The sequence below is a fragment of the Culex pipiens genome, chromosome 2, assembly GCF_016801865.2.
Source record: "Culex pipiens pallens isolate TS chromosome 2, TS_CPP_V2, whole genome shotgun sequence".
Taxonomy (NCBI): Eukaryota; Metazoa; Arthropoda; class Insecta; order Diptera; family Culicidae; genus Culex; species Culex pipiens.
The window spans coordinates 28,193,293-28,217,044 of NC_068938.1; the positions used below are offsets into that span (position 1 = coordinate 28,193,293).

The window sequence follows — 23,752 nt, forward strand, 5'->3', positions numbered from 1 at the left end:
AGCTATTTATCACTCGATTTCAGTTGAAAAAGCTTTTCTGGGTACACTGCAACCAAGGAAGTTGTTGTCTTCTTACTCCATAATTTTTGAACTTACGGACCCATTCCGGAAATAATTTGATTTTAAAAATTGACAAATTTGGTTAAAAATCTTTATGAAAATAGTAGCTTAAGGGATGAATAAAAAATAATATCGATAGTTTCCGTAGTTTTGAAGATACTAAGATGGCTGTAACAAAAATCTGGGTGCAAAAGTTCAGTTTAATGTACACCGTTAATATTAGAGGCACGCTGGAATTAGATGCTGTTCTCCTAGTAGTTTATTTTTAATTGGTAATATTTTGTCACGTGGTTTTTAGCCTAATAAATGACTTCTCATAGCACGAAAAGATTATTAAAATTATGCATAAATTACTTTTCACTTCAAACTGTTTTTTTTTTTTTGGATCTTTGAGTCGTAATTTTAGCTGATGATAAATCTGCAATATTTCACAAAATTGAGTCAGTTTTTAAAAAAAATATATTTTATTGTTAACTTTTCAATAACTTTCCTGTACACAATTACCCTTAAATAACAAATTTGTTGTGTATATCTTTTAAGCAGATTATTGGGTTTAGTAAAAATCCAATCTTTTGTAATTGGGATTCGACGAGATTTCATTTTTTTCCGTCGTGCAAAATCACTAGCCCTATTCATGATCAAAGTTCTGATAAGGGTTTGTTCAAATATTACGTCCAGAGATTTTCAGGATCTCAGACCCCCCTCCCCCCTGTCACGCACTTTTCCTACACCTTTAACATGGGCTGTCACAAAGCTCAGACCCCAACCCCCTCCCACCCCCTATTCATGGACGTAATTTTTTAACAAACCCTAAACCAGCTCTAAGAGATAAGTAATGTTCAGAGCACATTGAGATCTCTGAAAAACAAACATTTTCGTTTTTGAGAAAAATATTTGGAAATTATTGATCAAAAGTTACAACTATTCTAAACTAAAAGGATCCAATTCTAAGCTCGCATGTCTCGAAAAAGCCTAAGCAAATTTGTATGCTCCATTTTGTATTCCAAAAGAAGAATAGGTTATGATTCCACCTTAATGTAATTTGAAAATATTTTGTAAATTTTGTTCAATTATTGTTCATCAATTCGTTAAAAAAACTGACAAAATTGTTTGAATTAGCAAAATACATATTATCTAGAAAAAAGATAAATGCCTGATCAGATTTACCGAAACACCCCCTGTATCCTGAACCACTTTTATTTTTAAAGTCAAAATTTGTCCCTTTTCATTTGCACCGAATCCATTTTCTCAATATTACATTACCGCCATTTTGGTAGCCACCTAGGATTTAATATTTCCAAATTACCTCATAGCATATTTGAATTCATCGTCATTTCGTCATTTAATTATCCGAATTGTTTTTTTTTCGATGGCTTAAAATACTCCGACTGTATCTCAAAAAATGACCATGGAAAAAGTATACTGGAAAGAAGTTCAATGTTCCTTCCAAAGATCGAATGATTAACAAACCACCTTCAGGCAAAATGCATTAGCAATTCAACGGACGAAAAATGCATCGAAAAATGGGCATAACATGCAAATTTTATTTCAAGATCAACTGGATATTAAAAAAAACACGTTTTTGGGGAATCTCTTGCTCCTCAAAACTGGATTTTTTTTTCTTTTGGTGCATTTCTTCTTTTATTTTCTGGCACAATTTGATTACTTTCATGTTGATGCACAAGTTGGTTCATGAAATCTATATATTATTTTAAATAGCTGTTCACTAGGGTGCCCAGAAGCTGATTATTGTTCCTTGTCCTGTTTTAGGATTCTGGGTCAAATATGAGCAAAATCGGTCAAAATTTACCCATTGATACTCGAGGGAGTAGTTTGTATGGGAAAAATCGGAAAAATCTATGAAAAACCAAATCTTCTTATGGTTTGATCTGCAGCAGGGATGCCAGATACACAGATTTGTCTGTGTTTCACAGACATTTGAGCTCGTGTCAGACATTTTTTTGAGGTACACAGACTTTTTAAAAACTTCATTAAATTGTTATTTTGTTAAAATATCAATCGAAACTTATTTCGTTAGTCTTCAAATGCTTAAAAACACAATTTTTGATAGATTTCTATGACTGTAAATTGATTTATTTGAATTTTAGACAAAGACACAGACATACACAGACTTTTTCACAGACATTTTAAAAAATCATGTGGCATCCCTGATCTGCAGGGCACGCTACTTTTATCCAAATATTCTCAAAAGTGAGATCCTTATTGGAAATTTAATGTTCTACAACTTTGTACAATTGTACAGAGCTGTAAAAGACTCACCTGAAAAGTTGTTAGCGATTTAAAAATGTAAATTTTGTATGAAAAACATTTTTTTCACCAACTTTAGGCACGAGTAGGGTTAATCTTAACCAATTTCGCTCAAAATTTACACAGATGCTTAAAATAACCCAAAAACCGTTTTCCGTTTGTGAAACTGGGGGTTATTTTTCTGGGCACCCACTGTTCACACAAATAAAAAATCTTAAAAATAAAAAAATATATAAAAATACAAAAATCATTAATTAAAAATTGAACTATGGAACAAATTTCCTACTAACTAATTAAGATAACCGGAAGCGAAACTAATCGTCCTTCACAAACCCTTTATTTCAGCCAAGTGTTATCAAACGGAAAAATACCCAGCTGGGCTCAAAACACTAAAATTTAAATTAACGTTCTCGAACGCTTTTAAGGTAAACGAACCCACTCATCAAGATACTAAAAACTAGATCGAAGCTTAACAGCGCCTCATTAGAAAATCGAATTATTTGAATCACCTCTCCGATGTCTCGCCATCAAGGCTATCTCGAACGTTTCGGTTCGCGTTAAGATAGTCCCAAACCGGTCTGTTATCATCACCTGGGGCTTCTGGCGTGCATCGCGATTCCAGGTTGTGTTGTTTTTCTGATCAACCTTGAAATTGATGAGGAATTAGCTTCGTCGAATAGACTTCCTGGTTAGGCAAATTATGTTTGGAAGCGTTTCTTTGAGTGTTTTTATTTTTGTTCCGGAAATTGGAATTTGATCAATTTTGATTTATAATATCAATTGCTATAAATCGGAATATTTATTCCAATAAGAACGAATATTTTGTTGTTAAACTGTTCAAAAGAGCTCAACGCCAAAATTCAGTTACAAACCCCGTCAAGGCCCCTTAAGGGTCACTTGCAATATTTCTTCTTCACCACTTCCTTATCTCTCCCCCTTATTATGCCAGCCAAAACGGTCTCCGTGACAGAAATGCCCAACCTTCATTGCCTGATTTCAACGATTCGCGTCGTACAACCGACACCGTTATGATCAGACTTGGCACTACTGACCGGCTATCAATCCATGTCCGCGTCGTCGTCGTCGTCGCCAGTCTCGTTATTCCAGTCACATTCACTCTCAATGGGCACGTTTTGCGTGACGTCACCGGTTCGCACGCTGAACAAACCGAACGCGTTAAATTAGCTCTCTTCACAGCCGTACATCGTGGATGCACCGTGGAAATTGCACTTCTAAGCTTTGCGGGTTTGGTTTAGAGCGGGTGACAAAGCCGCGTTGCATCAGGTCCAGCGAAATTTGGCGGTTCGTCGCTTGTGGATTGGCCAAGTCTCCCGCAGTAAAAATCGCTGGTTTACGGTTTCGCTTGCACTTTCGGTGCTCAAAAGAAGACTTACTGTGCTAATTTCGGTCATTAGGTGACCAATGCTGAGAATTTTCCCCCTCTCGATAGTTCAATCCAAGGGGGGGAGGAATCGTTATCGCTGACAAGTTGCCAACACAAAAAGATGTCTATCAGTGCGATGAAGATATTACTCACTGGTGAGGTGATCTACTGCTACTGCTCGTCATCAGCTATCAGCTGAAGAAGATCAGCTCGTAAATTAGAGCTGCAGCGGAGGAGGAGGAGGTCGAGAAGATCACGCCGAACTTGGTAGGGCAAGCGGCGCTGCTGTGGTAATCATAAGGTAGCAAAGAGCTGCGGGTGCTGGTTGTCTATCGGTTGGGAACGAACATAAATACGGTTGAAAGGGGGGAGCAGGGTTGGAGGTAGTCGAAAAAACTGCAACAGAATCGTGAATCTGTGGACGTTTGAGCACAGTAGCAAATGTTTAAAAAAAATTACGAAAAAATTCTGAAAAATGTTCAAAATTTTTATAACTGTGCAAAAATCTGAAAATGTAACGAAGTAAGTGCAAACCTCAACCCTCTCAACCACCCTCATCGCAACTGTCTCTAGATCGCTAATCTGAATAAATTTATGAAATGATGAAGCATAACGATTATGGTACATGCAGCAGCACTCCACCCTAGTGAAGGTGAGGGAGAGCAGTTAATAAGATGCTAAATTATTTATGTTTCATGTTCTCACCAGCCCGGGTTTTTTTTCGGATAGGTTGTGTCGCGTACAGCAAAAAGATGAGGGTGTGTTTTGTTCGAAGATCGAAGAAGATAACGAAGGGCGGTTAGCTAAAGTGATTATTTGCATATCAAATGGGTCGTGCCGAAAGGTAATAAGATTATTTATCGTTTAAAGACGAGCAAATGTTTCGTTAAAAGTCGTGTTCTAATCGATCAAAACCATAATCTTCTCGTCATTTGTTTTTCGAACATTTTAGTTGACAATTTAAGTTTTTTGAAAACTTAGATAACTTTTTTAGTTTAAAAATAATGTAAAAAACTCCAAATATCATCAAGTAGCTAACCCACTAGAAAGAACATTCAATTCCGTCGTGACCTGCCATTTTCAAAGAGAGGAGTTTGGTGGCCTCCGAACAAGGAACCCAGCCAGAACTGCCGTAGCATCGAGAATGCTTGCATAAATTGCACCACCACCGACCCGACGACATCGACCTGGGCTGCAAGTGACTTGAGCGCGATCATGATTTTGCGCTCGTTACCCAGTTCTCTGCTAACCCATATGCTTGCAGGGGGCCTCCAACAGCTGGTTCTGGTTTAAGCACTTCTTGGAGTTTGGCGTTACGTAAGAGCAGGTATTCCCCCTGCAGTCATTATTCATTGTCCAGCCCTCCAAAAGGGTGCCAAGAGTTGCGGTTTCAGTGTTCCAGCGATATGAGCTTTCTTTAATTGAGGCAGCACACAATTTTTAAGAGAAACATTTCGCGGTTGCATTAAATGCAGTCCACTTACTTTGGTCGCCCCACGCCGCAGGCTGCTGTTTGAACCCCCGCTAGTTGGGCCATTTGATCAATAATGTCATATTGTGCAGGGAAGGTTGCAGGGCACAATGACGCTGCACTGTAGCACTGTTGATAGCAGCAGCTGTGGCAAATATCCCCTCGAAACAGTGTGTTTTGCAATCCTTTTGTGGCAATGCAAAAGCGATGACTCTGTTGAGAATTTCTCTGGCAACTATGCAAATTTAATTTAAATTTAATCATATTATTCATTGAAATTACTGCTAAAATCAAAATCATCAAGATTGCATTTAAACCTTTTTTATACAGGTTCATGTTGATTTTGAAACTGATACCGTACTATCGATTGGATAACAACTCGCGTTACAGCCAAAATAATGAAAAAAAAAAAACTAAATTTTCTTTTGCTTTGTAATGTATCTGTAAAAATATATTCAAAAGGTCCCAAATAAACAAAAATCTACCAAAAAAAAGGACAAGCTATTTGCTGTAAATGTTTTTCAAGAAGCGTTTGAAATGTTTTTTGTTTATTAAATAAGGTCGGCACAAATGTTATTTAAAGTTTTTGTAACCGCCCAGCCACCCACCCCCACCCCTTCAAAATTGGTCCGAACAATCAGGAGGCAAAAAAAACTTATTCAAAAAACTTCAAAATTTCAATGCTAATTAAAGTGCAATCAGCTGAAATTGATTCAAAATGCATTCCCCTGCGTTTAAAATCATTTTTGGCATGTTTGGGTTGATTTAAACATCCTTTGAATTTTTGAAAAATTTTGATGTTTAGTCTCGCAAAAACAATTTTTTCTCTTATTTTTTTGTTTTCGTAAAATCATACTTTTGTTGCAAACTAATGATTGCAAAACAAGTTAACTAGTGTTAACATTTTAAAACACTTTTTCTATTCAAATGTTGAGACTGTGGCTTGTTATTTAATTTTTTTTTGCCTTTCTGTCGGGTCGCAGGGTTTTTCACGTTCGTCGTCGATGTACAACAACAACAAAACCTTATCATAGACGGTTTCCACGCGAAATCGACCATAAAAATACGATTTTGAACCGGACCATTTCCGATCTTAATAAAACTTGCTGGATCGTTTGTCCTACTCAAATCAACAACTCCTGTGCACTCAGTTTAGTAATTCACAATGGCATTTGACTTTTAGGAATTCTTTTAGTTTTAAATTATTGGTAATTACTTTTAAATTGAAAAAATCATATCTTTCGAAGCAGATGTTCAAAAAATCGATCGAAAGTGTGTTTTAACGAAAATCGTGCGCTCTTTTCATTAAAATATTTCCAAAAGCCGAAACTTTCATTTTCGATCAAAAAACAGCCAAAAATCGAATTTTCTTCGAAAATCAGGCTGAATACACCCTTAGATTCAAATTTTGCCATTACCATTCGAAAGAGCGGACAATTTCCTACTTTTCTTCCATAGACACCAAGTTGGAGCGAAAGCGTTTTCGAGTGGTTTGTAAATAAAAACCTTTTTTCGTTTTTTTTTTATTTTTTTTCCAAAAAAACTAAATTACATGTTTTATGGCAAATTTTGTAACAGATCCCATTTTTAAACTTAAAATAAAGTTCTGCTTCCGTGTTTTTGAGTTTTTCCTTGACCTACCAGTTTCAAATACATATAAATGGAACGAAATAATTACTAAAGATAACCAAAAAAGGTGCACTTAAGGTAAAATTTCCTGAACCACTTTTATTATGGAAAAATGTTTATCTCACTCGTCAGTGTTGTTAATACCTGTAAAAAAAAATTTTCTCATTTAATTTTCCAAATTCATCTGGAAACATCATTTATTCGTGTTTATCAAAACAATTTGCGTAGATTTGAAGCTAATTATATCAAGAATAAATTTGCAGAATAAACATGCTATTTCATCAAATCTCTGAAAAGCTACAACAATTTTTGTATAGAAAAGCTGCAAATTGTAAAATTCTGTGATATTTATTCCCTTTTCGTCCTACTATTACTTAAATTATTCTCAGGATAACAAATAAAAAATCCTGTGTTGGATTTTAATTTTATTTTAATTGTAGGAAAAAAAAACACGTTGACAAATTATTGAACATCTTACAAAATTCTGCTAAGTGACTTACAACAATTTTCCAGGCAAACGGCATGGCCAAACTCTAAGGTGCTCGTGCCTGGCACGTCAGGGTGTGCTTTAAAATGACAATTATGGCGATTTTGCAAAAAAAAAAAAACACATATTTCCAAAAACAACTTGACATTGTTTAAACCAACTTAAGTTATCCACTTTGTACATGGAAAGTGACTAATTTGGCTTTCAAGGAAAAATACGCATGAGTTCAGTCTAAACGGCGTTTGACAATGATTATTAAAAAATACTCAAAATTGTCATCTTTGAACCGCCCTGACGCGACAGGAATCACCCTAAGAACAAAAAAAAATAGGAAAAAAAATATTTTGCAGGTATTAACAACACTGACGAGTGAGATAAACATTTTTCCATAATAAAAGAGGTTCAGGAAATGTTACCTTAAGTACACCTTTTTGGTTATCTTTAGTAATTATTTCGTTCCATTTATATGTATTTGAAACTGGTAGGTCAAGGAAAAACTCAAAAACACGGAAGCAGAACTTTATTTTAAGTTTAAAAATGGGATCTGTTACAAAATTTGCCATAAAACATGTTATTTAGTTTTTTTTGGAAAAAAATAAAAAAAAAAAACGAAAAAAGATTTTTATTGACAAACCACTCGAAAACGCTTACGCTCCAACTTGGTGTCTATGGAAGAAAAGTAGGAAATTGTCCGCTCTTTCGAATGGTAATGGCAAAATTTGAATCTAAGGGTGTATTCAGCCTGATTTTCGAAGAAAATTCGATTTTTTGCTGTTTTTTGATCGAAAATGAAAGTTTCGGCTTTTGGAAATATTTTAATGAAAAGAGCGCACGATTTTCGTTAAAACACACTTTCGATCGATTTTTTGAACATCTGCTTCGAAAGATATGATTTTTTCAATTTAAAAGTAATTATCAATAATTTAAAACTAAAAGAATTCCTAAAAGTCAAATGCCATTGTGAATGACTAAACTGAGTGCACAGGAGTTGTTGATTTGAGTAGGACAAACAATCCAGCAAGTTTTATTAAGATCGGAGATGGTCCGGATTTTGAGTGGTCGATTTCGCGTGGAAACCGTCCATACCATTTCAGCTCGCTAAACATCTTAACTCGTCGTTCGCTTCGTTAATCAATACCCCACTAAACATCAATCATGTAAAACTCGAAAAAAAATCTCAATTTAATCCTTCATCATTCAACTACAAATGATTTTGGTTCTATCTTTCCACAGCCTTTCCACAGTCTCATCCGCAGCATCCGATTGCTTGCCTTGAGATTAATACATAATACCGTTCAACAAACTCTATGATTTTGAACAGGAACTTTTGTTATACCTTTAAAATCGCTCTGACTTTTGAGCAAAAAGAGCAACGGACTTTGTTCTTTCTTCAGTTAATGCCAAAAAAAATACAGGAAAGTTATAGAAAGATTTTTTTTAAGTGTATTACAACTTGATCTTTTCATATCAAAAGCTGTAGAATGATATCAAGAAATAATGACTTGAGAAAAATAAATCAAAATGGTTTGCTCTATAATAAAGTAAAGTAAATCTTTCCCAGTTCCTGAGGGGAACACCCTTGAAGAGTATCGGGGCCGGCATTTACAAAGCGGATTCAGTGTCAGTTTCATTCTCAACTTAATGTTAACATGTTAAGATTAATGTTAACATTCCATAGGTCGCCTCCCTAAGGTGTCGTGATAAGGTCCAGTTTGTGACGATACACTACCTTCCCTTTACTAAGCAATCGAATCTAGAAGGGAAAAGATCACCAGTTGTGTTGGTCCGAGCCGGGATTTGAACCCCGATCTACCGCTTACGAGGCGGAAGCGTTACCACTGGGCTACGTGGCTCGGTCAAGAACTGCTCTATAATACTGTTGTATAAAGTAGGTCCCTATCTTATCACCCTTCTCGACATGGCCAAAGGATCTAGAATGTTATTATGTTATACTGACCAAAGGTAACATCATAGCTCTAAAAAACTTCCCCAAAGTAAAAAAAACATTTCTTGATGAATTCACTCCGCTTCTTACGATATTTTTTTCAAACTGTATCATTACATTAAAAGATTCTTAAAAATGCATTCCAAATAAAGTGTCCAATTTCTCGGGAATTCCAGGGAAATAAATTTTTGATGTTTGTCATTATTTTATGTAATAAAATTGAACACATATGTCAATATATTTAAGTTTTTTTTTTAATAATTTAAGAAATAAATTTGTGTACATATAAAAACAATGATGATTTAAAATTTTTCCGGAAAATTAAAATTGGACGCTCTAATTCCAAACTATCAATTTTCAAACAGATTTTCCCAACTTAAATAAAACCATAGAAAAATAGCATGCATTTTCGGTGGGAAAATATGGTGAATTTAATGAATAGTAAATTTATTTTTTGAGCAGTTCTCTACGAAAACGATCTTTTTTTAATTTTAATTTATGTATTTTTTAATTCAGCTGTACCCAAAGAAGCCATTTTGCAACATTCGTAAATTTTTCCAAGATCGGAAAATTTCACGAATGTTTCATATTTTAACATTGAAAATCGGACCATTAGTTGCTGAGATAACGACGTTAGAAAATGGTGGGTTGTTTGGGTAAGACTTAAAAAACATCAATTTTTCTGCTTTTGAATCCTATGCATGGCAATATCTCAGCAACTAAAGGTCCTATCAGCAAAGTTTCAAAAAAAGCAAAATATAGAAAATTGTCTCAGCTCTTCAAAAATATTGTTTTCAAATGTGGGCAAAAATGTTCACCAATTCAAAAAATGGAAAACTGCGACTATTTTCAAAAAAGTTACCTAAAAATAGCCAAATAGACTTGAAAACGGTGCACTTTATAAAAATTTCACTAAAGTACTTTTTGATTGCAAATTTGATTTAACATCGAAAAATGAAGTTGAAAATTTTTTGCGACCAATATTTCGATTTTTTGAAAAAATCTGTGTTGATCGAAAATTCATAACTCAATCAAAGATTTTTTGCACAACTTGGAAATTTCTGAAAAGTTGGCATTTTATGTTCCCTAAAACACATTAAAATCGATCAAAAAGATCCTTCAAAAGATACAGATTTATGGATTTTCATATAGGTACCATTTTTGTATGGACAGCTGCCAAATTTGTATGGAAATTTATATGGACAAACTAATGATGCAAAATGGCTTCTTTGGGCATACCGAAGGCACCAAAATAATTTCAGCTGGTTTAAAAAATACAAAACAAAATCGGATGAACGAAATCTGAGAAAATTGCCTATTTCGGATCCAACATAATTGTTAAATAGTTAATTATAACCATTCACTTTTCTATTTATTTAAAAATATTATAAAATAATTTTTGAAGAAGTTCATTTTCACATTAGTTAATCTTTTAACCATGACATTTTAAGAGCGAGTCCACGAACAGGGCATACCCCTTTGTATGAGACGTCGTTTGGACCTCACCAATCTGCCTGAAATTTTCAGGGGTTGTTTGTACATATAAAACTAACATCTTGCCAAAATATGAGCACTCTAGGTCAACGGAAAGTGGGGCAAATCGGGACACAAAGTTTGAAGGTTCAAAAACGTAAAAAATCTTAAAAAGGTTATAACTTAGACAAAATTCAATTTAATATCAAAATTCAAAATGCATCTTGAAGGGCTTCAAAAATGCAACAAAATGCAGGATAGAGCATTCCAATTGGTTAATTCTAAAGGGAGTTATTGGCATTTTAGTGAAAAAATAGCATAATTTTCGAACTAAAATAAAAAAATGTTCCATCCAGATATCAACTCGGATCGACCTGCAGCTTGTAGGGGACATCTGGGACTACCATCTGAGACTGAGACCGCTTTGGGTAAGGCAGTTTAACATATTGAATAGACACTTTTACTTTTAGTGAATTTTTTGGTTGTACATTTTTGCTCGGGGGACCACTTAGATCCCATTTTCTGATGATAATTTTATCATAATCGTGTTCCTGAGACAATTTCACAATAGAAACATACATAAAAATGTTTGTTTTCATCCATTTTAACCCTTTAAAAAATGAAAGATAAAAAAAATTAAGAAGCTGCTTTTTTCTGGTGTCATCTAGTATCCTTGGAAACGAACTTGATTTTCAATAAATGTGAATCAAAGTTTTTTTACCTTTCATTTTTTAAAGGGTTAAAATGGATGAAAACAAACATTTTTATGCATGTTTCTAATGTGAAATTGTCTCAGAAACACGATTATGATAAAATTATCACCAGAAAATGGGATCTTAGGGGTCCGCCGAGCAAAAATGTACTTCCAAAAAATTCACTAAAAGAAAAAGTGTCTATTTAATATGTTAAACTGCCTTACCCAAAGCGGTCTCAGTCTCAGATGGTAGTCCCAGATGTCCCCTACAAGCTGCATGTCGATCCGAGTTGATATCTGGATGGAACACTTTTTTATTTGAGTTCGAAAATTATGCTATTTTTTCACTAAAAGGCCAATAACTCCCTTTAGAATTAACCAATTGGGATGTTCTATCTTGCATTTTGTTGCATTTTTGAAGCCCTTCAAGATGCATTTTGAATTTTGAAATTAAATTGAATTTTGTCCAAGCTATAGCCTTTTTAAGATTTTTTACGTTTTTGAACCTTCAAACTTTGTGTCCCGATTTGCCCCACTTCCCGTTGACCTAGAGTGCTCATATTTTGGCAAGATGCTAGTTTTATATGTACAAACAACCCCTGAAAATTTCAGGCAGATTGGCGAGGTCGATGCGAGATGGGTATGCTTTGCTCGTGGACTCGCTCTTAAGCAAATGTTTTTAAAATATATAAATAATTTTTTTTCATTTGAAATGAGTTATATAAAATATATCGTTTACTTTTAAAAAGATAGGCATAATTTTGTTATGTGGAATCAATTTATTTGCAAAGTCTGAATTTAAACTCCAAAAATTACAATTTTTAGATGATAATTATCGGACCAAAAGTTAACAAAATTAAGTTTACAAAAAAAATCTGTTGTTTTTTGGTAAACGGAAAAAAATACAATTAGGCCGTTGCAAATATTTTATGAAGTTTTTTTTTTCTTCGCCATAAAGAGAAGTAGGGCCAAAAAATAAAAAATTGAAAAAACAAGCCATGTATTCAACATTTTCATGAAAAAAGTGTTTTAAAATGCATTTTACACCGGTCCAGTTTATTTACAATCATTTGTTTTCAATATATCTAAGTAATGACGAATATATATATATTTTTTTTACGAAAAAAAAACTTTTTGTGGTGCTGTACTTTGGATTTTCAAGAAAATTCAACATATTTTTAAGCATGTTAAAACAAGCTCAAAATGATAATTAACGCAGGAAAATGCATCTTAAAGTGATTTAAGCTGATTGCACGTCTATTTCCAGTGACATTTTTTAAGTGTTTTGAAAAAAAAATATTTTTTCCCCGCTGTTTTTTTAGGTCGATGTTGATGGGGGCGGGGGGTCGACATAAACTTTAAAAAAATATTTGCAACGGCCTTAAGTAAATGGAACAAGATTGCAAATATTTCTTAAAATTCATGTTTATGCTAAATGCAAAAAAGGGAAAATTTCACGTATCGTAAAACGGGGTAACTTTGATAGCCGGGGTGACTTTGATAGGTTTGCGATTTTTCCGCAAAATGAAGAGTACAATTAAAATACGTAAGGAATGGTTTAGAATCATACTGACCGTGGTAGAGAAGTGTTCAAAGTACCACGAGAAGAACTTTTCATAAAATTTTGAAAAGTTTAAAAAGTTAGTTAACTATAGTTAAGAAAATGTTGATGAAAGTCATTATTTTAAACTACTCAAAGTGTCATGATTTTCTCAAAGAACATGATTTTGAATCGGAAAACGGAATACATTTTCGAATTCTTTGGACAATTTTCCACTAGGAGAAGGTTAAAAAAGTTTGTAAATAATAAATAGTATGCGTTTTTAAAACACAATTAAAAAAATCTCCACATTTATAGGCAATCTCAGTTGAACAAATTTCATGTAAAATGTGAAAACTTGTGATTTGTGCTTCGAATTCAGTATACAATGCAATATAAATCGATAATTTTACAAACAAAACTAGTTTTAATAAATTTCAAGTAAAATTCCGACAATTTTACTTAAAATTAATATGTAGTTTGCTAAACAGCTTAAACACTTCGTTAACTAAATATAAACATTGATTTTTTTGCTTAAAAACTAAATCAGCTACTTTAGTGATGGTACATTTAGCGTACAAATAAAATTTGAACATCTTAAATATGATTTTGACAAGAAAAACTATGACTATCAAAGTCACCCCGGAATTTAAACTAAGAATTTTTAACGTAACTATTTTTCTAAACACTATTGCAAAAACTTTTTTTCCAAAATAGTGCATGGACTTTGTGTGGCCAGTACATGTTTTAAAAATAATAATCTTGAGAAAAACCTTACCTGTTGGAAAATCTTACAAAAACAAATTGAAATCCTATCAAAGTCACCCCTGTTTACGGTATGTTAAACTAAAAAAAATATCTTTTGATTTTTCAACACAATTTTTAAAAGGCCGCGATTTTTTTTTCAAAGGCTCCAAATCAAAAAGGAATTAATTCCTGAAATATAATCGATAGTTAAAATATCGAAATGATCAGTTTTTGCAGAGACCTATAACTTTAATGAATCACCCCCCAATCGATCGTGGCGGTATGGCAATAATGTCCATATCGATTGATTTGACTAATGAAGGCATTGTCGGCAAAGAAGTCACTGGAGCGACCACACCGGTCCCTTACATAATCCCTGTGCGCTGGAGAAATTGATCATTTCAATAAATCTTCCAAAAGTGACTGTTGGAAATGACCACCGCGGCGGCGGCGCCCCTTTTTTCGCAAAGTGCATCCATGCACGACGACCTACTTTGGGCCCTTCTTTCGTATTGGTATGCAACCGCGCGATCATCGGTGTGGCCACTTTGGGGTCAGTTTGGTCAACTGGGACTGGGGATGGACAGAATATTGCGCATAAATTATTGATCCGCTGGGACGTCCGGTGCATAGCAAATATGATGCATCGGAAGGATTGGAGTTACATTCAATAAAATTTAATCGCAAATTTATGGCCGCGGAAAGATTTGCGGTGGGTGGAAATATGAATGCAAATTGAAATGAAGGCAGAAGTGATAAAGGTATTACGAGTAAAGGGTGAATGACAACCGCTGACCTGGATACAAAAGAAGGTGTTATGAAAACAGCACTTTGTCAAGAAAACCCATAACTTAAGCATTTAGCAAAGTTGTTGAAAAAATATTTTAGACTTACTTTAATTTATGATAAACCTTTCAATACGGAATCAAACTCAAGGGCCCATTCTCCAGATTGATCCTTATACCGTGGCCGCTCACTCCTTTTAATCTACCTCGTAAATCTCCCCATTGCTACTAATGTGCACAATTTAAGTCAAATAAAACACCCGCGCGCGATCCACATGTGAGCATTGCCGAGCATTCCGACTGAGCCTGCCAAGAGGTCAAATTGTGGCGCTACCGCCGGCTTGGCGATGAATGTCGACGACGTGGCATACATTTGGCCCATTATCTCCGGTCGAGAATCGGAGCACTCCGACACTTTAAGGTTCTCTGACTCTTGGTAGAAGTGGCTGCTATTATGCACGGATATGCAACTGCAATAAATTAAAACACACAGGTGAGATAATTGCCTTTTGTTTGCTCTGGTGGCTTCAGGACGGACGGCTGGCGTGGAAAAAAGGGTATACACATTTCAGACCTCCGACCTGCACGTGGTGTATGACAACCCGTAGATACACGACCGAAATGCACACGCTTTAAAGGGCTTGAAAAGCTCCGAGTCACTCCTGAAGTCACTACTGCAGAAGCTGGTATTTACACTGCACCTCTTGGATGTTATGCTCTCTTGTCACTAACTCCAACAGTGCAACTTTTCTTCAATTTTTCAACAATTCAGCTTACTTCAACATTGGCTTTTTTAAGATTAATCGACCCATGCTTTGACACCAACTTCGCAACCACGTTATTTTTCTGTAAAAACCCTCAGTCAAAATCAAATTACGTCAGGAGAGCACAACTTTGACAGCATGAAGCACCGCCGTTCTGCTATCAACTGGATCAGGTGGCTCCATTAGTGTCAATTTCAATTTCGCAGATGAATTATCTTATAGGTGGGAAACGTTGAACTCGTGCGGTTAACTCCGAGTTGGGAAATACCGAGCGATGCATGTGTGGTGTGGTCAAAGGGGTTCGGTTTCCTTGATTGATTGGGTTCTGTAGCTTCTGGATTGTGGGATTTTGCAATAGGGAGGTGAGGGGTGACGGGTATTCTTTTGTTTTTCTACTAAACTTAGAGAAGTTAGTCAACTACTAGAATATTGTGCTAAACATGTTGGACCACTTTATAATAATCCAACAGTTGAGTTGTATTTACAATCATGATCAATGAACAAATGATCTCAGAACCTCTAGTGTGACGTACATTTTGTCAATGTTGATTTGATCCTTGGCCGTCTTACCCCCATCTCCCCTGCTTGATCAAACAGTCGTTTCAGCTGGAGGCAGGAACGATGATTCTAGAACCACAACAGAGCAGAGTTCGTTTGGATGAGGTAGGTGCTAATCAAATCGGGTGATAAAATTTGGTTTGTTTATTTACACGACGGTGAGTCATTCTTTGATTCCATTATTAGGGAAGATCATTTAAATTTCGGTAAGCTTAAAAGGTTAGAAAAAAATAAAGATTATTCCAAATTAATATTTTGTGACAAAATTTATCTGACCTTTTACGAAGGCTTGATTGTTGAGGCAATTGCAAACCTCTTTTTACACCTAAGCTTCCATCCACCCCGGGATTTAAAATGACGACCTTTGGATTGTGAGTCTAACTGCCTACCAACGAATCCGCCGAGACAGGACCCATAGAGACGACTCCTACACCTGGATTGAGCTAACAACCTAACCTCTAGGTTAGACCGGTTGTTTTATTGATTTCTTTATTCATTTTTATTGTTTTTATATGCATTTATCATTTATGGTTATTTTTTATCGACTAATACGTTATAGATTTTTGAAACGTCATTCACATTGTAAATTACATATGAGTTCTCTACGATTTCGCATTTTTTTGCGAACTTTTAATTTTCTTTTTTTTTTATTTGGATGAAATTTTGTCCATCCATTCCCCATGTCACAAGAGGGCATTTTGCATAGGGGAAAGTGGGGCAAGTGTAACAAGCTAAGGAAATGCTCGTTATAACCCATCAAAAACGTTAAAAAATCTGTCGGATTTTTCATAATCATCTTATTGCAGGTCTTGACTAAGACTTTGATAGAAAAAGTTTTAAAAAAAATCCTGCTTTTTAATGTAAAAAATTGATTTTAAAAATTTTGATTTTCCGTACGTTCTTCGCAACTAGTGGGGCAAGACGAACAACCCGTTGGGGCAAGAGGAACAATTCATGTAACAACATGTCAATTTGCTAACAAGTGAACTGTTATCACTTAGATACATCAGGTTAGAATGTATTTGAAACGTTTCTTTCATTTTAAGATTAAATAATAATATTTTACTAAAAAATTGATCGTTTTTACGAAAAAAAATATTACTCGGATGAAAAAAAAACGAAATTTTAAAAATATCACTATATTTTGCATGGACAATTTTTTTTTAACAATTGTTTATCAGTTTTTAAATATTTTTATGTATTTTTTACCCAATAAAATATGTTGTTGCAGCAATTCGTTATTTTTTCCATACTAAAAATCCATATGGTACACTTGCCCCATCTGAACAAGATTTTTTTAAAACTATCAACAAAAATAACCAAAAGTTAAATCATACTTTATAATAGGTGCAATGCATTGGTAGGGACACTACTGATCTAGGAAAAATAGCATTTTGATAAAATGAGCCTTAAAACGAACCCAAAGCCTTATTTTGTACTTTCCAAATATTATAAGAAAACAAAGGTTTAGAGAAAAACTTAATTAAATCTTACGCCCCGTGGCGTGTACGTCGTTTTGGCGGATATGTTGTAGTAGAATCAGTTAATTGCATTGCTAGCAACAATTCTTCATACTGGAAATAATCAAAATTGTAAAAATTACGGCCTTTCGAGCGATTGTTCCTCTTGCCCCATATGGTCGTCTTGCCCCACCTTCCCCTAGTGAGTTTTTTCATACAAACCTTCATAAAATTTTGAGACATGATTTTTTGATCGAATTTTGTAAAATTTTCTGATTTATTAATTTTTTTATTTTGTCCCCTAATACATATGAAAGTTTCGAATATATAAGAAAAGTCTTTTGGGAATTTAACTTTTAGTGATAAAATTGAAAAAAAAAATCGGAATATTGTTTTACTTTTTCTAAGACATCAAATCGATCAGAAAATCCCTTCCCAATATACAAAATTTCATTCTCATTTTTATGACCAGCTTCCAAAATCGTATTAAGATTGAATGGAAAAACTAATTATGCAAAATTGCTTCTTTTTATGATTCCCTAAATAAAAGAGATAAAGACCATCTCTAAATATTTAGTTTTTGTTGGATCAGAAAAAAATCCTATAATTTGCTTCAAAAAAAAATGGTTTGATCAATAAGATACAGTCTACTAAATCACACAAGAAACACGAGGTGTTCTGCTACATCACAGAAATCTAGCAAAACAATGCCAAAGGGCCGTTATGGATTTGTAAACAAAGAGTGTATCCCTTTCATGCCAGATGTAAACATCCTCTAACTTGAGCAGGACACACTCTTTGTTTACAAACCCACAAAGGCCCTTTGGCATTGTTTTGCTTGAAATGTCGATAAATTTTTAGTAGCTTAGCAAAAATGCGTTCGATTTTTAATGTCACAGAATAAAAGTAATGTGAAATTTTACAAACTTTCAGTTTAAAAATATCATTCAGATTTTCAAATTGATTTTAACATTTAATATGATCAAAACATTATAAATTTCCAGAAAATCTCATTTTAGAGAGAATTGTTCAGTAACATTATCAAATGCATTTTCTCAAAATTTTATCATCGCCATATTGGCCGCCATCTTGGTTTACAAATTCCTAGTTCACTTAATAGCATTTTTGGAGTTATATTTGAGCAATTGAGCTTAACATACAAACAGTTTTTTTTTCATATTGGTATATATTATTATTCGAATTTCCCTAAATTTAATAAATAACATAAAAAATTTAAATGTTTGTCTGAAACAAGTTTAATCGTTTCACTACAATCAGGAGAGTAAACAATAAACAGAACACTAAGTAACGACTCTATCTTTAGCACACAGCAAAACCCAACCTGTTTCCTGCGTGCGTGTGTACTTTGGCCCTTACCTTGTCGAATCACATCAACATCTCAAGAGTGTCTCAATCCCAGCGGGCGCGGACTCATAGTACAAAAATGCACTCACTAAAAACAAGTTTCTCTGCGCGTAAACAACGTCGAAAAAAATGGCACCAAACCAACTCAACAATTACACTGGATAACAAAATGTTTTTTTTTTTGTCAATTATTTTCATCTTCAAAAAATTAAGTTGATTGGGAAAATTAGATCAGAAAATAAAAAAAAAAATATTTTTCACAATTTTGTTGAACAGTGTCAAGTTTTGAACTCTGCTGTACGCGGACGCGGACCCTGCCGTGCGTTGGACACCGGAAAGCAAAACAACAACAGAAACCCAACCCGGCGCAAGATCATAATCGTGAACCGGTTCTTTCCGGTAAATTCCCGACGTAAATCTCGTAGAATAGGGTAGGAGGTCCTAATTTTGGCAAGCAACCTTCCTCGAAAGATGTACGGAACTCGCTCCCGAAATTCCGCCGTTCTCCCTTTGTTTGCGTTGCCAGAGTCAGTCAGCTGGGCAATTCGCACCCGAGGTCTCGACCCGGCCAGGAGTTTGGCTCTGGAAGCTCGCGTGACAGTCGGCGTGCTTAGCCACGACGCGCGGAGGATCGCACCGCGTAGTGTTCTCAAGATGATGTCACTGAACGGGCTGCTGTTGGCGTTGGCTCTCGGAGCTGCTGCTGGTCAGGGATGGATTGCGGGTGAGATTTTTTTTTGAATAGGGAAAGTTTGGCTTGTGATAACGGTTGATTTTGGGGTTTTTTTCGTAGGTGTGGCCGGCCAGGAACGGATTGCTGTGAAGAGTGAGTACCTGATAAAAGGGGGCTTGAGGTTGGGTGATCAAGTACTGATGTGAGTTGTTTGTAGAATGTGCCGAATACCGGAAGCTGACGGTGAAGACTTCAACGCTGATAACGCTATCGCTGCGTCCTACGGCGATCTCTTTCGAGGACTACAAGTGTCCGAACGTGGTTGATTTGATCGTGGGAGGTGAGGCTGCCCGGCGGGGGGAGTTCCCCCACCAGGCGCTGATCGGATACCAGGCGGAGTCCGATCCGCGGAAGATCGAGTTCAAGTGCGGTGGATCGCTGATAAGTGAGCGCTTCGTGTTGACGGCAGCGCATTGTTTGTCTGGTGCGAAACCGGTTGTCGTACGGCTCGGTGAGAATGATCTGCGCGATGAAGATGACGATCAGGTTGACTTTGACATTGAAGCTATCGTTCGACATCCGGAGTACACCATCCGAAGGGCTTACCATGACGTGGCGCTGGTCAAACTGGCCCAAAATGTGATTTTTACGCGCCAGATCAGGCCGGCTTGCCTGTGGACAGGTCACAACTTGAATATCTCGTCGGCGATCGCTACCGGCTTCGGAAGGACTGAATTTGGTAAGGTTTATGAACGCGATCGTAAAACGAGCTACTAATGGGTTTCATTCTTCACAGACGGCTCAACGTCGGACGTGTTGATGAAGGTCCAGCTGGACGTTCTCGACAAATCCGAGTGCAACGGGTTCACCACCAGTCGAAAGTTCAAGATGGGACTGATCGAGGGACAGCTGTGCGTTGGGAGTCACGCCGGTGGGAAGGACACCTGCCAGGGTGACTCTGGAGGACCGCTGGAAACGGTGACCGAAGAGAAGGGCTGCATGTTCCACATCGTAGGCATCACATCGGTTGGTTCTGCCTGCGGTTACGGGAAATCACCGGCGATCTACACGCGAGTGTCCAGCTACGTCGACTGGATCGAGAAAGTGGTGTGGGAATTGGACTGACCAGCTTAAAAATACATAAACTAGCTTGATCAAGATGTGTCTCACCATTTGGGAATTCCACGCCCGTCAGAAAATCCGAAATACCGTCGATCTACTACCAGGTCTGTTGTGAATCTCAAATATGCTCGCGAACCTGCTAAAAAGCAGTGAGCTCATCAAACCGGTTATTATTGAGCGTGCGCTGAGTAGTGTCGCATCCGTAGTGAAGAGTGGATGGCTTAGGGCCTGAGCTAGTGTCCAAAGCAGTCTAAACAGGGATGGCCACACGTCGTGTAATACCAAGTTCTTCAAGGTGGTTGCTGGTGTTGCTGATCGCGATCGTCGAAGGACAACGAATCGCGGAACGCAGTGAGTACCTAGCAACTTTTAAAAGTGAAGTCCTAAACTCAACAGATCATAATTTCCAGAGTGCAACGAGTACCGCGAAGAAGTGGTGGCCCGCAAGGGCCTCGTCGCGCTCACGCTGACCTCCAAACCGATCTACTACAACATCTACAACTGCAGCAAGTCGGTGGATCTGATCGTCGGTGGTGAGGCGGCTCGCAAGGATGAGTTCCCCCACCAGGCGCTGCTGGGATGGCCCTCAACGGAACGTGGCCGAAAGTACAACTTTTTCTGCGGAGGATCGCTGATCAGTGAACGGTTCGTGCTTACCGCGGGTCACTGCGGGTTCTTGATGGGCGTTGGTAAACCGTCGGTGGTTCGACTCGGAGAGAACGACCTGGACGACGGGGGCGAAGATCACGCGGACTTTGACATCGCCAAGTTCATCAAGCACCCAAACTACAGGTACAAGTTCGGCTATTACGATATCGCGCTGGTGAGGCTGGTCGATACGGTTCTGTTCTCCAAGCAAATCCGTCCAGCATGTTTGTGGACTGGAAGAGTCATGAACTTCACCTCGGGCGTTGCAACCGGATTTGGACTGACTGGAGATGCTGGTGACTCGTCGTCAACGCTGCAGAAGGTAACGCTCAACTTTGTGGACAACCGGGTGTGCGATTGGATCTTCGCCGGAACGAGGAAGTTGGCCACCGGGTTGAACGACGCCCAACTCTGTATGGCGGCGCCACGGGGTGAGCGGAAGGATACCTGCCAGGGTGACTCCGGTGGACCGGTTCAGGTCGTGACCGATAACGCGGGGTGCACCTACCACGTGGTCGCGATCACGTCCACCGGGGGTGCCTGTGGAGTGGAGAACTCGGCCGCGGTCTACACGCGCGTTTCCAGCTATGTGGACTGGATCGAGAAGGTCGTTTGGAGTTGAGTCTGAATTTGTTTGTAATTTTCATTAGTGTAAATAAATAAGTAGGACCACTTTTCTCCAACTTCGCATATCTTACCATTTCATCGCCACCTCACGACAATTCATTATCCGCGCTACAAAATTGATACTTTCGAGCGATTTTGCTCGCGCCAGCAATCGATCAACTCGATGCAGCAGCACGCTATGCTTCCTATTAGCACCCTCATTAGAGTGGTGGAGGAGGGTTAGACGATCGTTTGATCACTGACTTCGTCGACTACCAAACCTGGTGGGCACCACGTCTCGCCAAAGGTGTACACAACAATTCTAAACCTACCCTAATCACCGCTCGTTGGTGGTCTAAATGGCGTTAATTACCTTCCTTCATCGGATGGTGGGGGTTCCAATTTGCGCACCCCCAGCAGAACCGCCAACTCTACGTCCGTAACCAGTTCAGAAGAGGAATTTTAATGAGACCCCGGTTCGTGGACTTCTGGTTCAAGACCTCTGATTCGCGGATTCTGATGATAGGTAATTAGATCGAGTTGAGGCAGTCGCAGCCGCAGCAGCTGTCACCTTGAATCGAATCCGGTAATTGTTCAAATCCAGGTGACAATGTCGTTAAATTTCTTTACCTTGCGAGTTTTGTGCGGCTCAAGTACGTTTGACGTAAAGTGACAGTACTTTTTGTTGCGATCACTCGAATCATTCGAGTTGAATGGGTATCCGCGTTGAAGCAGGGTGCCAACTAACTGGTTGATTTCAAGTCAACGAATGTCTGACCAACTTTGCGCGGCTTCTGCAGACTTTGAGGAATGTGGCCCGCGCGCAAGTGGCCGTCGCGTCGTCGTTAAATGAATTTTTATGTTTTGCCTCTCTGAACCACTCTCGTTGGACTGGTATCAATCATTCGGACGTAGGATTTGCAGCAGCCACCAGCAACCGCGTAATTATTGTAATATGTTAATAAAAGCAAGGCACTCGGTGCAATTGCGCAAGCCATCGCAGTTATTGCGCGCTCCATGTTCAACTACTTCAGAAGACCTTTTCAAGAGTTGCGGCCTTTCAAGCCAAATTGCTCATTTCAAGAGGTCTACACCCGAATTCTCCTCAATTCACGTGACAAATGGGTTCTACCATTAGACTACCAAGGTTGATGAACACTCCTCCACCACCGAGTGCGCTTAGAAGGTAGCAGTTTTTACAGATCATCGACGACGACAGCTCCTCGGAAAAAATCATCACGGTAGGTGATCAACCCCGCTCACGACATGTGGAATTAAATATCTATTAACATTTGCCGGCAATCACAACTGGAGGATGATCGCTCGGCGACCGCACATCGAGCGGAATTCACATCGAATCGATTCCGTTGACGTTGTACCCCTACTTACTCTGCATTAGTTTCGTATCCGATCAAGGCCACCGTCATTCTTCATCTAGTTCTCGCATGTTGGCACACAGAACCGTAACCGCGCTCGTATTAAATTGCACCTAGAATCCGGTCGCGGGCTTCTTGAAGATGTCGGAGATTTCCCAAGGAGAGTCACGTGAAGCGGTGGCAGCAGCATCGGTTGATCGGTGGATTACCCCCCCGCCGGAGGTGGGTGAACTTTTTTTCCACTCTTTCTTGGCAAACGCCAGGTGGAATGTACGTACGGTTTGGATGTGCAACACGCCAACATGTGCGCTACGCGCGGTATGGCGCGATGGGACCACCATTGTGTGTTCTATATGGGTTGTTGACGGTGGCAAGAAAATAGTGGAGAATTGCGACATTGATGCGGCGGCAAAAAGGTAGACCACTTTGAAGGGTACATTCAATAACAACGAATTACAATAGTTTTAAAAATGTTAGTCTGTTTCAAATCTTACAAATCAACATTTTTTCCAAAAAAAATACAAATGAAATTGATTGCACTTTTCAAGATCAATAATTTATGATAATGCAAAAATGCAGATATTTCTATTCAAATTGACACCGCATTTGGAAAAATGTCGAAGTTTTTCAAATGAATTTTGAAACTAACATTTTCCAACTTTGATATTTATGTATAAAATGTATGAATTTGATAAAA

General features: G+C 37.6%; 3 protein-coding genes across 3 annotated transcripts in view; all 3 read left to right on the top strand.

The window, feature by feature from the left end:
• Positions 1-23,752, top strand: part of LOC120426646 (angiotensin-converting enzyme) — a 244,131-nt gene that overhangs the window by 189,864 nt on the left and 30,515 nt on the right. The window lies entirely within an intron of this gene.
• On the top strand, positions 18,967-20,461 carry LOC120415514 (serine protease snake-like). The gene is made up of 4 exons (XM_039577071.2): positions 18,967-19,354; positions 19,424-19,456; positions 19,521-20,042; positions 20,100-20,461. Exons 1-4 carry the CDS (start codon positions 19,102-19,104, stop codon positions 20,426-20,428), a joined length of 1,137 nt encoding a protein of 378 aa, XP_039433005.1. The 5' UTR covers positions 18,967-19,101; the 3' UTR covers positions 20,429-20,461.
• On the top strand, positions 20,530-21,750 carry LOC120415516 (serine protease snake-like). The gene is made up of 2 exons (XM_039577073.2): positions 20,530-20,776; positions 20,836-21,750. The coding sequence occupies exons 1-2, from the start codon at positions 20,686-20,688 to the stop codon at positions 21,693-21,695; spliced, it is 951 nt and encodes a 316-aa protein (XP_039433007.1). The 5' UTR covers positions 20,530-20,685; the 3' UTR covers positions 21,696-21,750.